We start from the raw sequence: 13,721 nt of genomic DNA on the forward strand, positions 1-13,721 counted from the left end.
CTTTATACACTTGACAGGAACCAGTCTGGCTTGCGATGCCAGCTGATGCGCCACAAGCCCTTGAACCGTAACATTGTGTCTTAGCCTGTCGTGCCTGACGTCGACTTGTCTTTTAGCCTCTGAGTTTCTTTTTCATCTCAATTTGGGCTCTGAGCTAACATAAATGCGTCTTATCCATCATTCCCAGTGCGCAACTTCCACCCGAAGTCACAATCCACTCAACAGATCGCATTCACAGTTCTCCCACAAACGCTGTAGAAGTTCGCTTGGTAAAGAACGAGAGCACTGATCAATTCTCCTATTAGGAATAGCCTCAGCTGTCCCGACAGAATTATCAGTTTATCACCCACGATGTCGTTTCGGGCCGCAGCGCTTCATCCTGGCAACATGTGAACACTTTCATCATCATCATCATCATCTCCATCGTCATCATCATCACTATCGTCACAGGCACCACCATTTCTTTCGTTTCCATCATCCTTTTTGCAGTCTAGCCAGTAGCTAGACCTCGTGGCGGACATTTCCAAGCCTAATTGAGAGCACGGGATACCTGTCTGGTACCTAGGTAGTAACAACTACGCACGCGCTTGGCAACCATATTCCAAAATGGGAATACTAGATGTCGTGACTCGTGGCCAAAGTACTGACTCCCACTACTTTTCGCTACGTTCCACGACAAGCCCTAAGCCTTTCTTCGGCATGCCGCATGCCGTATGCAGGGCCAGCTTGATAGACACACGGACCAATGGTCTTCAGGCTTCAAGATCGTGCGTGCATAGATGCGATTACGTGCACGTCCCTCCTGTATGCATACCTAACCCTATGCAACTAAGTTTCTACCCAATATCCAGCAATGTAGACATGAGAAATCCGACCGCCCAGACTTTGCTCCTCGCGCGACCAATTTCTTTCGATACGGATTTTCGCAAAATACCCCGGCAATCGAAACTCATTACGCTAAGCCACCACCTGAAACAACACCTAGGAGCTTTCGAAGCCGATCTCCATAAGACAGGAACAAGATTCAACCACTGGGGAAAAAGATGGAGATCGCCAACTTTAATGCTGGTCATGTCGTAGACCTCAGCTTCCCGGAGCGCGTGACTTTCCCCATGCCATCGAAAAGGCAGTACCCCCATGGGGTTTCATTGTCCTGATCTACGCATCGAGCACAGCTTACATGCAGCCTGTCTCTGCGTCCGCCCATCTTCCGAACCTCAAGATATGCGCATATCAAGTGCAGAGATGTGATGCAGTGAAGTTTCCGGGGTACACCGTATCCGGAATGTATAGATTACGACTTCTCCACGTTCTTGCGATTAGAGCATATCAGACGTCTGGCTTTCATGGCCTTTCCGTATACCTCCACCCTCTAGGTAATACCTACCTCCTTACCTAGGCAGGTCTAACGTCAAAGTCTTGGCACTTCACCCGCATACACCTTACCCAAAGAAAATATTCCTTAATCCAACCTTCGACCCACCAACACGATTCGGAATGTACACACATCCAAACGCAACACAGCATTCTCGCATCGCGATCACGTTACACCAGGCGCCGACCACCCTCAGCACTCTCACCACGCACCGCATCGCCGTTCTCGCTCATCGGCTCTGCCCTCCACCCCCGCAAGCCTCGACAATATCCTCATCCAGTCGTATCGAGCAGCATACAAAAAAAAGCCACGAGATTGCGCAGTGTACCACTCTTGCGCACGAGACGAGGCCAGCGACATGTCTAGGGAGGGGGGGTGTGGCTCGTCGCGATGTCCTCGGGTTTCTAACAAAGGAAAGGCAAGGTGCGTAGATCTACATTGAGTCGCGACCGCATACTATATGTGCACCTTTGCAAGTCATCCGCACTACTGATGCCTGCGCGGATTCCTGGATTGCCATGCTGCTGCTGCTGCTGCTACTACTACTACTACTGAACTACTACTGCTACTGCTACTGCTGTTAGGTAGCATTCGCAAACACCACTTAATCTCGTTCCCGAGCCAGCACACAATCACCTACTACATCCTCGTGCTGTGCTTGTCCCTGTCTGCACATATATACATATATAACACATAGACAGAGCACCACACAAACTGCACCTCCCCCTCTACTTCTGTACAGAGAGTAGAGTAGATTAGACGATTAGAGTCCCATGCAGATAATCCCAATCCTATGTATACATGGATACATCCATCCATCCATCTGCTGATCTCACACGGCGCTGCCGCCGTGCCGTGCCGTGCCCGAACCCAACGCACCCCAGCCATCGCATTGCACACACACACACTCTCTCTCTCTCTCTCAATTTCTCACCTTCTCACTCTCCACACATAGCCCCAATGCATGCAGGTAACATGCAAGCATGACAAGCTGACAAGGAAAAATCGGCATCGATAACGACGCCGCCTGCTGCGAGATAAGCGACATCGGGCGGGAGGGGGAAAGGCCCGTGCGAGATCTGATCGAGAGGGTGGATCGACGAATACGATTGCCAACCAACCCGTGAGATCAGCACTAGGGGGAGGGGGAGATGAGGGGAAGGGGGGAATATCGAAAGAAACGGGGGTGTTTGGATGTTTTGAATAGCAGACCAGGTGTATTATTATGCTGTGTGAGTATTGTTATAGGTATACCTGCACTTTTGGCGGATATAGGTGCCAAGGTGGAAGGATGGGAGGGGCACGTATATCAAAGTACGTGCAGGCGCGATAAACCCGCACGTAATATTATGATATAGCCTCTACTACGTGCGTACGTACGTGTGTATGTGAAGGTTGAAAAGCTGGCGGGGGGTGTTAGGGTGGAAGTGTATATAGGTAATAATATGGCATGCACCTACAGTCTAGCTAGAACAAAGAAAAAAGAGAAAAGAAAGAAAAAGAAAACCCCGTCTTTCTCTACTCCACAAACAAACAAGAACTTCCCAAAAGGAGAAATTGAAAATTGACTCATAACACAATAATATGGAAGGGGAAACAGAGTCGTTACATTCGTGAAAAGTCGTTCGCATGTCTCAACAAGACCCACCGTGCCAGCCAGCCCTTGGCGTTCCCGAGGGATCTGAGAGCTGAGATCTAAGCACCGCTGAACGGGATCGATTAACTTGCGTTCGTCATCATCTTTGCATCTTGACCTCCACATAATTCACCAGTAACGGAGCAGGTAAGGTACGATTGACTCATCGCCGCGGACAAACATCGAGAGTCGCACGGAAAAGCATAAACATAAACACTTCCATTGGCGTCGGTGCCCTCTCCGTACCGCCATCAGCAAAGCATCACAAAAGCAAACAAGGCCTGCATTACATGAACACTCGAGGCCTATATATCGAGGACTTATATGACCAAAGGCAGTCGAGACAGATGGGATCGCAGGCACAACCATGCCATGTGTCCGCGGATCGAGGCGATCGGTATGGAGTGGGCCGCCCGGTTCGCCTCCACGATCCTGGTGTCTTGATCCTAGCAAGTGGTCCTGGCGGGCGGCTGCCCCACTCTCTAAACATATGGCTTTTTCCCGTCCACCTAGAGCGGCGAGCTCATCATGGACGTGTGACGCGAAGGGACTTGCTGTACAATGAGGCTGATAAATGCGTCTGAAGCAAAAAAATAAAAAAAAGCAAGGTGTTAAGATGAAGGCGTATGTGAATAGTGCGTTGGTATCGCCGTCCAGTGCACGAAGAATTCGTTATAGAGAAAGCTCGGTGTTCGTATAGGCTACTCAAACGCCTTAGCCGTATAGTTAGATGAGATCGGCTCGTTGACGAGTCGCAAAGGTCAACTCGCCGGACGGCAGTGACTAGCCAATGCAAGGCTAGCGAATGAGCGCCGCGAGGACACTCATGAGACCAAAATATCTATCAGACGTCAGCTATCAGATATATTGAGCATTGGAACTCATCAATGCATACATTGAGCCACAGATCGCCCAGTCTCGATGCGCCATACAGGCGTGGAGCCGTGTGAGGCTTATGAGCGACGCTATTGCCAGTGCTGTGGCAGCTAAGGCGATCATTCGGGCGACCGTTCCTGGGATGAAGACGATGGCGAAGAGAGGGACTAAGAAAGCGAACGGAGACACGAACATGGCTGGATGTATAGAGTCCCAAGCGGGTGATAGACTGGCTGTTTCAGGGGCATGGTGAAGTTGCGTTGCCTGTGTTGTTGTGGTATTTATATTGAGCAAATCATCTTTTTTCGTGAGGAATTGCGTCTCTATCTTGTCGACTGGAGTATGCTGCTCTAGCCAGGAAGTGAAATCATTGATGTCGTCTGTCTTCGGGCCTTCGATGGCTTTGACCGAGTGGAAAGAGGACAGCGCTTGGTCTGAGACGAGGTTAGGTTTACAGATATCAACAGCTAAGGATCGTACTATATTGTCCCAGCTTCACGTAGACCTTCCCCAATATTTCGGTTCTTCGATAGTGTAGATCGTTACCATAACGCGCATCGGCACGCCTTGAGGCAGGTTGTATGCTGCCGTCTCTTCCACGGGGCGCCATCTGCGCAATGCTCTCGTCTAGAAACCGAAGCTCCTCCTCTAGTTCAGTGATTTCGTCTTGGAGGTGTAGCAGGATTCGGTGGTTGAGATGTTCAAACTTCCGATACATAGGTGGTATGCTTTTCTTGTCATCATTTGCATCCTTGGGTTTTTCTGTCATTCGATGCGCTATTAATTCATATCCAGTAATAGTCTCCCTACTTCTGTCAATAACTTCCGGAGGGGGAAAAGGTGATGGTTGATGTATCTGTGTGTACTGTGGCAAAACGGGTACAGGGGGAGGATTCGGTTGTGGATGATACAATGGCACTGGTGATAATCCATATCGTGATGGTGGTTCCATGTACTGGAAAGGCGATACAAAGGGGACAGGTGGACGTGGCGACATAGTCCCTGGCGCATAGAATCGAGAATCATGCTGCGGTTGCGGGCTTGGACTGTGTAGCATGTGATGCCTTATTTGTTCCTCCTGGGCTCTTAAGCGGGCAGAATGGTCATGCTCGACATCGGAAGGACCAGGTGCTGCATTGTTGCTGCCGTAGCGGAATGGCTCTAAGCCTGTGCTGTCTTGGACCTGGTCCTCATAGGGTGCTTTCGCTGCTTCGTTGTGTTCACTCCCTTGTTCACGGCACTCGTCATCTCCGTCCCCATTTCCTTCATCATCATTGTCACTAGATTCATCACTGCTACTATCGCTAGCATCATCTGCCGGCTGTTCCGGAGCTCCAGATGCAATCAATGGTGTACCAGGAACACCCGGACTGCTGGCCTTCACAGAAATTTCGGGATGGAGATTATGATCATCTCGCTCAACATCTTTGTCATCTGCTGTTTCGAGATGTATGGATGCTGGTGGGGAAGGATATGACCCCATTTGATCTTTCCAATGTGAGATTGGATCTTGTCGCTGCTTCACTTGGTCGAAAGGTGGAGAAGAGACGTCACTAGCCATTCCGGACACGTCGTAATTGGAAGTATTAAAAGATGGGTCATGCATATACTGAAACACGCTTGAGGCGTCGTAGCTAGGCTTTCGTTTCCTTTGACTACTTTGTGGTTCGTCTGAGTCAACGCTGCTCGACTTCCGATATTTTTTCCGTCTGCGCTTAGATACTCCAGCCTTGTCGTAAGACTTCTGAGTGATTGTTGAATTGCTTCCACTAGATGTTCCTGAAGTTGCGGTCAAACTTGAGAAGATTGATGTCAGGGATGGATTTGAATGTATTAGTCCGGCTAGGTCATTTGCATGTTTCTCGAGAGTAGTTCGGTGTGTACGAGAGGGTCGCCTCGATACAAGACTTCCTTCTTCGACCCCCCGTGTTCTCGCCGACTGTATAGACTTTCCTTGTGTCTTGTATGGGCGGGCACGTCGCTGGCGCTCTGGATCGCCTTCTCTACCCTCCAAGATTCGTCCTAATCGCGGGAAGAACCCTCCTGAGTATTTTTCGCTGTTCGATCTTGACGAGTATTTCCGGTCTGAGTGAGTCTTGCGGGAAACGATCGGCTCCGTTAATGATCGTGAAGCGCGACCACCAGGACGCGTCTTATTTGGTGCTATTTTATCGCCCGAGGAGCGTGACGGGCGAGTACATTCGTGAGAAGCTTCAACTGGGTCAGACCGGCTCTTTGGCCTCGATGATCTCTCTCGAAGGTTGGCGGTGTGTGACTGGGCGTCCCGATTATATCTTTTAGCTCCTTCGTTTGATGGGCCTACGTCAGAGTCAATTTTGAGCGAGCACGGACGGTTTGATGCAATGCTAGAACTCTCATCCTATGTGGTGGGGAAAGAACGTGTTAGCAATCGAAGGGCAGGAGATAAAAGTGAGTAAAACCGCTACTCTTGAACATACCATACCGAGGAGGCCGCGTGAGGATAAAGCCTTGCAGCGCTTTGGTGCCAAGCTCGTCGACGAAGTTCATTTGGGTTGGACGCTGGCGACAGCGCAACATGCAACTAGCCGTAAGCGACAGCAGGCTGCTTGGAGGTAGTATAGATGGTTTCTGAGTCGCGAGTAGAAGTTGTCATGCCGGCTAAGGAGGATCGCAATAATAACGCCGCCAGCAAAGGCTGTACCACGGCATAGGCTTTGGGACGGCTACTTTCTTCTGGAGTTTGTTGTCAGGGATGATGGCAGCACGGGTGTGCGTTGGCGGCCAGATAGTAAGGTTTGCCAATTGGAAGCCGACTTCTCCCTTGGGACTTCGGATCGAGCGTCGATTGCATAAGTGGTGACCACCGTTCTTTAATTGTGCGTTCAGAAGCGGACAGTTGGCCGTTGCACATTGGAAGAGCTTGATAACTTTGCATGTCGCATGAAGGGGGGTTTGAATCATTGATGGATCGGAGGGGAAGGCCGCCAGTCAAGGTCGGGTCCTGGTTGGGGAACGAGTCGCGCGAGTGCGGGACCAACGCCCCCAAAATCCCAAGCCTCCGTTCGTCCTCTGACTGTTATGTGGCTGCCACGCATCCTGGACCATTGGCCGTGGCGTCAAAGTATATGTCCATGTCAATGTTCTCCAGTCTCGAAGTGTGGTGTTCTGTCATGGAGCAGAATAACATGCCCTTTCAACGTGGTCATTGCCGGCTGGCGTAGCGTCTCACAAAGATTCAGGACTAAAGTCAGTAGGTCGATTCAAGGTTAGCATGAAGAAGATGACACTGAGTGGGCTTAGTACTTTCGCACCCTTATGTCATATCTGCTTCACATATTGCTCCATCGCTCATGTGCATTCAATGAGATTAATGTATGTGTCTCCTGATCGTCAACATTCCTCTCGTGCTGTGTGGCATCCATGTGGCTCGTGACATGGTTCCTACGTTTAGCGGTAGGATGCCACTGAATGTTGCGATCTGGAGGAGGACAAGATCGCTTCTGCCTCACTCGGGCTTGAGAACACACCTCCAACGACAATGCGATTCGAGGCTTGTCTTCTGTAACCTGGAATAGTGAATTTGTAGAGATAATGACTCTTGTTCAACGGGAACGATTACACCACTGGGTCCGGTGATGATAGCATTGATGATACATTTTTACATCAGATAATGTCGGCTTGCTCTCAACAACCGTCATAAAGCTTCTCTGTCCTTCTATCGATGTTGTCGCTTCTCCAAGATGATATGATTTACAGAGGAGTTCCTTCGTTCTTCGCTTCTTCCAATCCATGGACGCATCTATTCCTCCTCGTCATCATCGCCGCCTTCTGCTCTTGCCATCACGATGGGCTTGACATCTTGCCATTGGCGCTGTATAATTGTCAGTTCATGAGCCATAATCAATGCAAAATCGTGTCCCATGTCGTGCGTTGGTCTTCGGACGATGATCTGAATATACTATGGCACCTTCTTCTGTTTTCGATGATTGTATATGGACATTGCCCTCGTTGCGGTTGGATTCATTACGATGAGGACAGCCGCAGCGCAAGAACGTATTTTGGGTAGTTGGTTGATGACATGACTGGGCGCACTCACCCCTCGGTTTATTGCGCTCCAAAGGCGCTCTGATCCGGTGTCAAAAGCTAGCTGGATTCCAAAAGCAGTGGCAAAGACCGTGAACAGCATGGTGGTGTTGCGTCTGAAAAGACTGTTGTAGATGGTGTTAGAGAGCTGTTGAGAGGATATTAGCTGCGAGGCCTGTTTGATTTCTGAGATGGCTGAAGGCATCGCATTGGCACTTACAGGCATCTTGAGCAAGGAAGCAACCAGGTCTGGACTGTATGGGAGTGCAAAGCAAGGCCTGGATGTCAATTACGAGTATGAAAACTGAGACGAAGTCATAGACTTGAGGTGAGGTTTCGTTGCGACCCGGAACGCTCGGGCCACTCTCGTGCTTCGTGCTTTGAAAACCAGTCTTCTTGTCTTCTGGTTGGTCAGTCTTCCGGCTCATTCTTTTCTCTCTGAGCCTTATAGTATCGAGCTATGTACACCATCCGCCCATTTGGGAAGCCATAGACCTTGTACTCATTGAAACGCCTCCTTGATACCATACAACTTTCGGGGCGCCTTCCGACACGCCTGACGTGTGCCCAACATGCCCAGCGAGGCATCCACTTCTGAAGACTGCGTGTCGAAATCAGGCATAGCAACCGACACACAAACAGGCCAGCGTCACATTCCCTCCAGTACACGAGCAGATGGATCAGTGCGCAAAGAGATTCGAGTAAGACCAGGCTACCGGCCCCCGGAGGATGTAGAGGTGTACAAGAACAGGACCGCTGAGGCATGGAAAAATCGAGGCAAAGGCGGTGTTCCAGGCGCAGAGCCAGTCAAGAATGACAACGTAGACCAAAGTGCATCGAGCACAAAGAATGCTAAGCGGAGGGAAGCTCGAAAGAAGGCTGCAGATAAAGCTAGGGAGGCAGGGTTGGACCAGTCGCTGGCCAATACTGCAGACCATGCGACCGGAACTGCAGTTCCGGTCGTAAATCAGGGGGAAATCATCGATGCTGAAGAGCAGAGAGCCAAAGATGCAAAGAAACTCGCTAAGAAACTTCGACAAGCAAGAGAACTGAAGGATAAGAAGGATAAAGGCGACCAGTTGTTACCGGAACAGTTTGAGAAGGTCATTCGTATCAACGAACTCATTCGACAACTTAATGCTCTAGGATTCGATGCAGAGGGTGAGAAGAAGGCCGAGGACTGAGCGACCGAACTGCTGAAAGTCTCCACTGATCTAGACATTGATCAAGGTCACTCTGCTTCAACGACTCAAACACCGGAGAAACCAACTATTCTATAGAGAAGTTGGTTCCAAGCTACCCTCTTTGGCGGCTATATAGTCTCCCCGCACGGCTCTATACATGTGCACCAAAGTCACGACCGGATGTCAATCTTTACAACAACTCCCTGCCTTGTTCTAGTTTCGTTCAGACCCATAGCTGATACCGTGCGCTGGCATAATCCTTCATCGACTTCGACGCTTACATTAATCCGCTCTTCGGGCATTATCTCAGTGCTATGAACCATGGATGTCTGACTGTCTCGCGGAACTGATTCGGTAAATCGTTTGAACAAGCTTTTTTTCGTTTGCCTCACAAGTGCATTTGCTCTCACATCACGGGCCGAACAAGGGCTTTGCGTCTGCACTCGTGGTGAGGAGAGATGGTCGAATAATGCTCTTTGGAGATCTTCTGTCACTCCGGTTTGTTTCCAGAAGCCAGCCTGGTTCATTATGCCCTCAAGTTGGATAATTCTGACATGATCATCGATTGAAAAGCCTACCAAATCGACTCTTGGGATTACTGGTTCGAGCTCGCTTTCTGCGTGACATTTTAGACATTGGACCGCACGATCACTTAGTATACTCACCGAATCGATACTCCTCCACTTCCGTTTTAGCAGAATTGGCGGGAAGTAATAATACCAGGACTGTTCTCGCAATGCCCATATCTGTTTGCTCTTTCACCTCAGGGCAGATGTGCTGCTCGACGATAGAACGAATGTGCTGCGACCGTACCATTTCCAATCGGTCAATGATCCTTTGTTCTTGTGGCACTTTTTCTCTCGCATTCTCATCGACAGAGCTAGCAATGGTCTCCTCGTACGAGGGCAGGAACTCAGCTTTTGGCATGATACGGTCGTCGTGGGGTATGTTCGTCGAAGCTGCAATGTTCTGGCCCGCGTAAGGAAAGTATAGCGGCGACTATGAAGCTGGACGCCTGGAATGTACAACGTCTATGCAAGCTTGTTCAGCCTTGGCTGAGATCGAGGCAGCCCTGAAGGATTCAAGTGACACAGCACCTCGCGACAAACCAGGTGAAGGATTTCGCAACTTTACAGACTTGATGTCACGGATCGAAAACACCAGCGCACAGGGCTCGCACTTACCACAGGGGGCTGACCGGAAGGAAGATACGTGTTGTGTGAATGGATATTCTGTTGCGCACGTACAGGTTCATCATACCTATCATTTCAACCTCATGGTTAATATCTAAGCTAGCCGCAGCGTAGCGGAGAGTGGCTATGCAGATCAGGCTGGCTTCAACCACGTTAGAAATGAAGGCGATGCAGTCCATTGGCCACTCCAAAGCGAACACGATACGCTTTCTTATCCACGTTCCAAGTTCTTCGGCTACTTTCCACTGGTTGACACCGCCCAGTAGTCACAAGTCTATATCTATGACCCTTAAAGGATCAGCCATTAGACCGGTTCAACAGCGCGGTTAGGAATATTGCCACAACTGTAGTCCTAAGCTGACGATCCCTCTCTCTGCCCTCGCGCTTGATCCATAGTCATGACTATTGCGGACCTTGGACTATACAAACAGCATCAGCATCCGGCGAGGTTGATAGACAAGGAAGAAGGCTGGGGCAAGTCACGAGGCGGTGCATGAGGCTGAAAGCATGACCGTGGCCCCACTCTAGAGCAGCCCAAGAATGGCGCTAGAACCCAAGTCCCTAGGATTCTGCCACCATCACTGATTGTGGGACATGCAGCCATGCTTAGAACTTGTGCACCGGGAACACGCGGGTCAAGCACGGAGTAGAAGGGCTATGTTCGCCTCGCCAGTGCCTGTTTCAATCGGTCTTGAAGTAACGAGGCTGAACCGTACCGGATCTGGCATCTTTTTCACCATGAGTGTCATATAAAATAATTATAGGGATCTCGTTGTCGCGATCTCCTGGCAAGAGCATCCACTGATCCTCCAAAGAACCGCCAGTGTGGACTTTTATATACTTTGACCTCGTCAGGATATCTATTGCCTTCCGAATAACACTAACTTTTCGTTTATTCTGTGCTTTTTATTTCTATCATATTTCGACTATCAAGGTTACACGACGTACTACCCACGCCCAAAATGTGGTTTCATGTAGCAGAACCCAACTCCTACCTCGTCATTACTGGCGCTGGTATCTCCAAAGTCAAGTTGGAGAAAAAAGCTTTGGTGTTGCCTTTCCAGAAGGTCTCCAAGATCTCTATCACACCATTTGACTTCTCGATGTCACTCCACGCCATGACTGTCGAAAAACTGCGGTTCTCGCTACCGGCAGTTTTCACCATCGGTCCGGATGACAGTGTAGAGTCTTTGACTAAATACGCGGTGCTTCTGACTGGACAATCCGATGGTCGCCCTACTCCTGCGGCGTCAAAAGGCGCTGTTACTCCAGGCAGTAATCACGTCCAGGACATCGTAAAGGGCATCATCGAGGGAGAGACTCGAAGTATAGTCTCAACTATGACCATGGAAGAGTTGTTCCGTGAGCGCAAAGTCTTCAAGCAAAAGGTTATCGAGAGTGTGCAGGTCGAACTTTCTCAATTCGGACTTCGTATCTACAACGCAAACGTCAAGGAGCTTCAAGATACCCCTGGGTCCGAGTACTTTGCCTACCTTTCCCGCAAAGCCCACGAAGGTGCCCTCAATCAAGCCAAGATCGATGTCGCTCACGCTCGTATGATGGGTGAGGTTGGTGAAGCAGAGAAGCAAGGCAAGACCAAGCAAGAGGTTGCCAAAATTCATGCCGCTACCGCCGTTCTCGAGACCGAGCGCAAAGCCGAAAAAGCCAGTGCAGATGCCAAACTTACTGATAAGGAGATTACGATCGAAAAGGAACTCAGTCTTGCACGCATAAATGCCAAGCGTGCCGCTGAACAACGCGATATTGACCTGCAGAAAGACGTCGAGAAGAAGCGTGCCGACATGGAACTGGAGCGTCTCCGCGCGACTACCGTCACTAAAGCCAAAATTGCCCGTGAGTCCGAACAACAAAAGGCCGACGCGGACCTTTACACCAAAGAACGCCAGGCCGACGCCGTTCAATATCAGCAAGAAGTCGACGCTAAGGCGACACTTTTCCGCGAAACAAAGAACGCCGAGGCCAACTTTATCGTTACGCAAAAGGATGCCGACGCAGCTTTCTATGCCAAAAAACAGCAGGCCGAAGCCGACTTTTACACTCGCGAACGTGCCGCCGAGGCCAACTTTATTTCGGCGAAGAAGGAAGCCGACGGGCTGCGCGAGATGGCGAGTGCGTACACGGAGCTCGCTACAGCATTCGGTGGACCTCAAGGTGTACTGCAGTACATGATGTTGCAAAATGGCACGTACGAGAAGCTAGCGCACGAAAATGCGAATGCAATCCGTGGGATGCAGCCGAAGATCAATGTGTGGAACACGGGTGCTCAGGGAGGTGAGGGCGCAGATGCGATGGCACCGATCCGGAATCTGTTTCAAACACTGCCGCCATTATTGAGCACAATCAATGACCAGACGGGCATCACGCCGCCAAGTTGGTTGGCAGGGATGCCGGCACAGGGACAACAGCTGCAGCATGGAGACGAGCAGATGGTGAAGAAGACGAAGATTGCTAATGGTGCACGTTGAGAGACATGATGCGACCATCAATCCGATATGAAGCATATGCATTGGTCTGAGATATCATTCTTTTTCACTCTCCTTACGTTGGCCGTATACCCAGTCATATCTCATTTATCTCTTTTCGTATGCAGTATATTACTTTACGTGCTAGATTGGTTATTTTCAAGCATCAATACGAAACACACCGCTATGAATAGTGACTTGTAACATCGATTCTCTTTATCAACAGCTAAGTAGCGCCTCCGCAAGGAGCGAGTAACGTTTACAAACAGCAAGCGGTGCAGCATTCTACCCCACACCAAGGATCACCACAGTTCCCGCGATTTTTCTTGCTCTCCCCTTTCCTGTAGGCCATGGCCTCGGTTGCGGTAGGCTGTGTGCTGCTAGCATTATGGGGGACTGCATATTTCTCTTCGAAAGGAGGGGGTCCGATAGCATGGGTCGCGTCCTCGCTGGGCTTCTCCGGCTTTGTGTCTCGAGTCCAAGCTGGAGGAGGGACTTGTGTAAAGAAGTCTGGGGTTTGTCTTGACTCAGGTGCTTGCGACGTTGGTCCAGCATGCGTGATCGGGGCGCCTGGAGCAGGCAGGGTTGAGATTCGAGACATTGTTCTGTTGCGAGCGTATGTAAGAGCGATGCGTAAGTCTGACTACAGGCTGCGGTATATGAGGGGAAGTTCTCCTGCGTATCTTGATTTGAATATATCTTAGGATCACGACTGGATACCGAACCACTCTTCAGAAATATGTTTATGACATATAGCCCTACTTCAAATTATGACGTCGAAAGGACTCCTCAACTCCAATGCCGCACATGATCAGTCATTTCTGTAGATCACCCAACAGACCGGAATCTACCAATTGCAGCTATTGGCCCTTCTGTATTCAATGCTAAAGCGGTGCAACAATTGAAAAG

The 13,721-nt window shown here is 49.9% G+C and overlaps 8 protein-coding genes across 8 annotated transcripts; 3 read left to right on the forward strand and 5 right to left on the reverse strand.

The window, feature by feature from the left end:
- The first annotated feature begins 2,444 nt into the window (after window positions 1-2,444).
- Window positions 2,445-2,782, forward strand: EJ05DRAFT_168356 (uncharacterized protein). The gene has a single exon (XM_033739476.1). It carries the CDS (start codon window positions 2,527-2,529, stop codon window positions 2,731-2,733), a length of 207 nt encoding a protein of 68 aa, XP_033596136.1. The 5' UTR covers window positions 2,445-2,526; the 3' UTR covers window positions 2,734-2,782.
- EJ05DRAFT_168357 (uncharacterized protein) lies at window positions 2,783-3,258 on the reverse strand. The gene has a single exon (XM_033739477.1). It carries the CDS (start codon window positions 3,135-3,137, stop codon window positions 2,832-2,834), a length of 306 nt encoding a protein of 101 aa, XP_033596137.1. The 5' UTR covers window positions 3,138-3,258; the 3' UTR covers window positions 2,783-2,831.
- Window positions 3,259-3,655: 397 nt separating this feature from the next.
- Window positions 3,656-5,672, reverse strand: EJ05DRAFT_168399 (uncharacterized protein). The gene is made up of 3 exons (XM_033739478.1): window positions 4,368-5,672; window positions 3,907-4,321; window positions 3,656-3,852 (listed from the first exon to the last, which is right to left on the reverse strand). The coding sequence occupies exons 1-3, from the start codon at window positions 5,491-5,493 to the stop codon at window positions 3,810-3,812; spliced, it is 1,584 nt and encodes a 527-aa protein (XP_033596138.1). The 5' UTR covers window positions 5,494-5,672; the 3' UTR covers window positions 3,656-3,809.
- Window positions 5,673-7,425: 1,753 nt separating this feature from the next.
- On the reverse strand, window positions 7,426-8,432 carry EJ05DRAFT_480164 (ubiquinol-cytochrome c reductase complex 7.3 kda protein-like protein). The gene is made up of 3 exons (XM_033744819.1): window positions 8,173-8,432; window positions 7,966-8,100; window positions 7,426-7,740 (listed from the first exon to the last, which is right to left on the reverse strand). The coding sequence occupies exons 1-3, from the start codon at window positions 8,176-8,178 to the stop codon at window positions 7,669-7,671; spliced, it is 213 nt and encodes a 70-aa protein (XP_033596139.1). The 5' UTR covers window positions 8,179-8,432; the 3' UTR covers window positions 7,426-7,668.
- On the forward strand, window positions 8,334-9,286 carry EJ05DRAFT_168472 (uncharacterized protein). The gene has a single exon (XM_033739480.1). It carries the CDS (start codon window positions 8,525-8,527, stop codon window positions 9,134-9,136), a length of 612 nt encoding a protein of 203 aa, XP_033596140.1. The 5' UTR covers window positions 8,334-8,524; the 3' UTR covers window positions 9,137-9,286.
- On the reverse strand, window positions 9,222-10,489 carry EJ05DRAFT_168565 (uncharacterized protein). The gene is made up of 3 exons (XM_033739481.1): window positions 10,321-10,489; window positions 9,802-10,167; window positions 9,222-9,752 (listed from the first exon to the last, which is right to left on the reverse strand). The coding sequence occupies exons 2-3, from the start codon at window positions 10,061-10,063 to the stop codon at window positions 9,307-9,309; spliced, it is 708 nt and encodes a 235-aa protein (XP_033596141.1). The 5' UTR covers window positions 10,064-10,167; window positions 10,321-10,489; the 3' UTR covers window positions 9,222-9,306.
- Window positions 10,490-11,059: 570 nt separating this feature from the next.
- EJ05DRAFT_168655 (uncharacterized protein) lies at window positions 11,060-12,993 on the forward strand. The gene has a single exon (XM_033739482.1). It carries the CDS (start codon window positions 11,292-11,294, stop codon window positions 12,813-12,815), a length of 1,524 nt encoding a protein of 507 aa, XP_033596142.1. The 5' UTR covers window positions 11,060-11,291; the 3' UTR covers window positions 12,816-12,993.
- A 29-nt stretch (window positions 12,994-13,022) lies between these two features.
- Window positions 13,023-13,568, reverse strand: EJ05DRAFT_480166 (uncharacterized protein). Its single transcript, XM_033744820.1, has one exon. The coding sequence runs from the start codon at window positions 13,411-13,413 to the stop codon at window positions 13,072-13,074; it is 342 nt and encodes a 113-aa protein (XP_033596143.1). The 5' UTR covers window positions 13,414-13,568; the 3' UTR covers window positions 13,023-13,071.
- Between the last annotated feature and the right edge of the window lie 153 nt (window positions 13,569-13,721).

The sequence above is a fragment of the Pseudovirgaria hyperparasitica genome (genome assembly GCF_010093815.1).
Source record: "Pseudovirgaria hyperparasitica strain CBS 121739 unplaced genomic scaffold EJ05scaffold_19, whole genome shotgun sequence".
Classification (NCBI taxonomy): Eukaryota; Fungi; Ascomycota; class Dothideomycetes; order Acrospermales; family Acrospermaceae; genus Pseudovirgaria; species Pseudovirgaria hyperparasitica.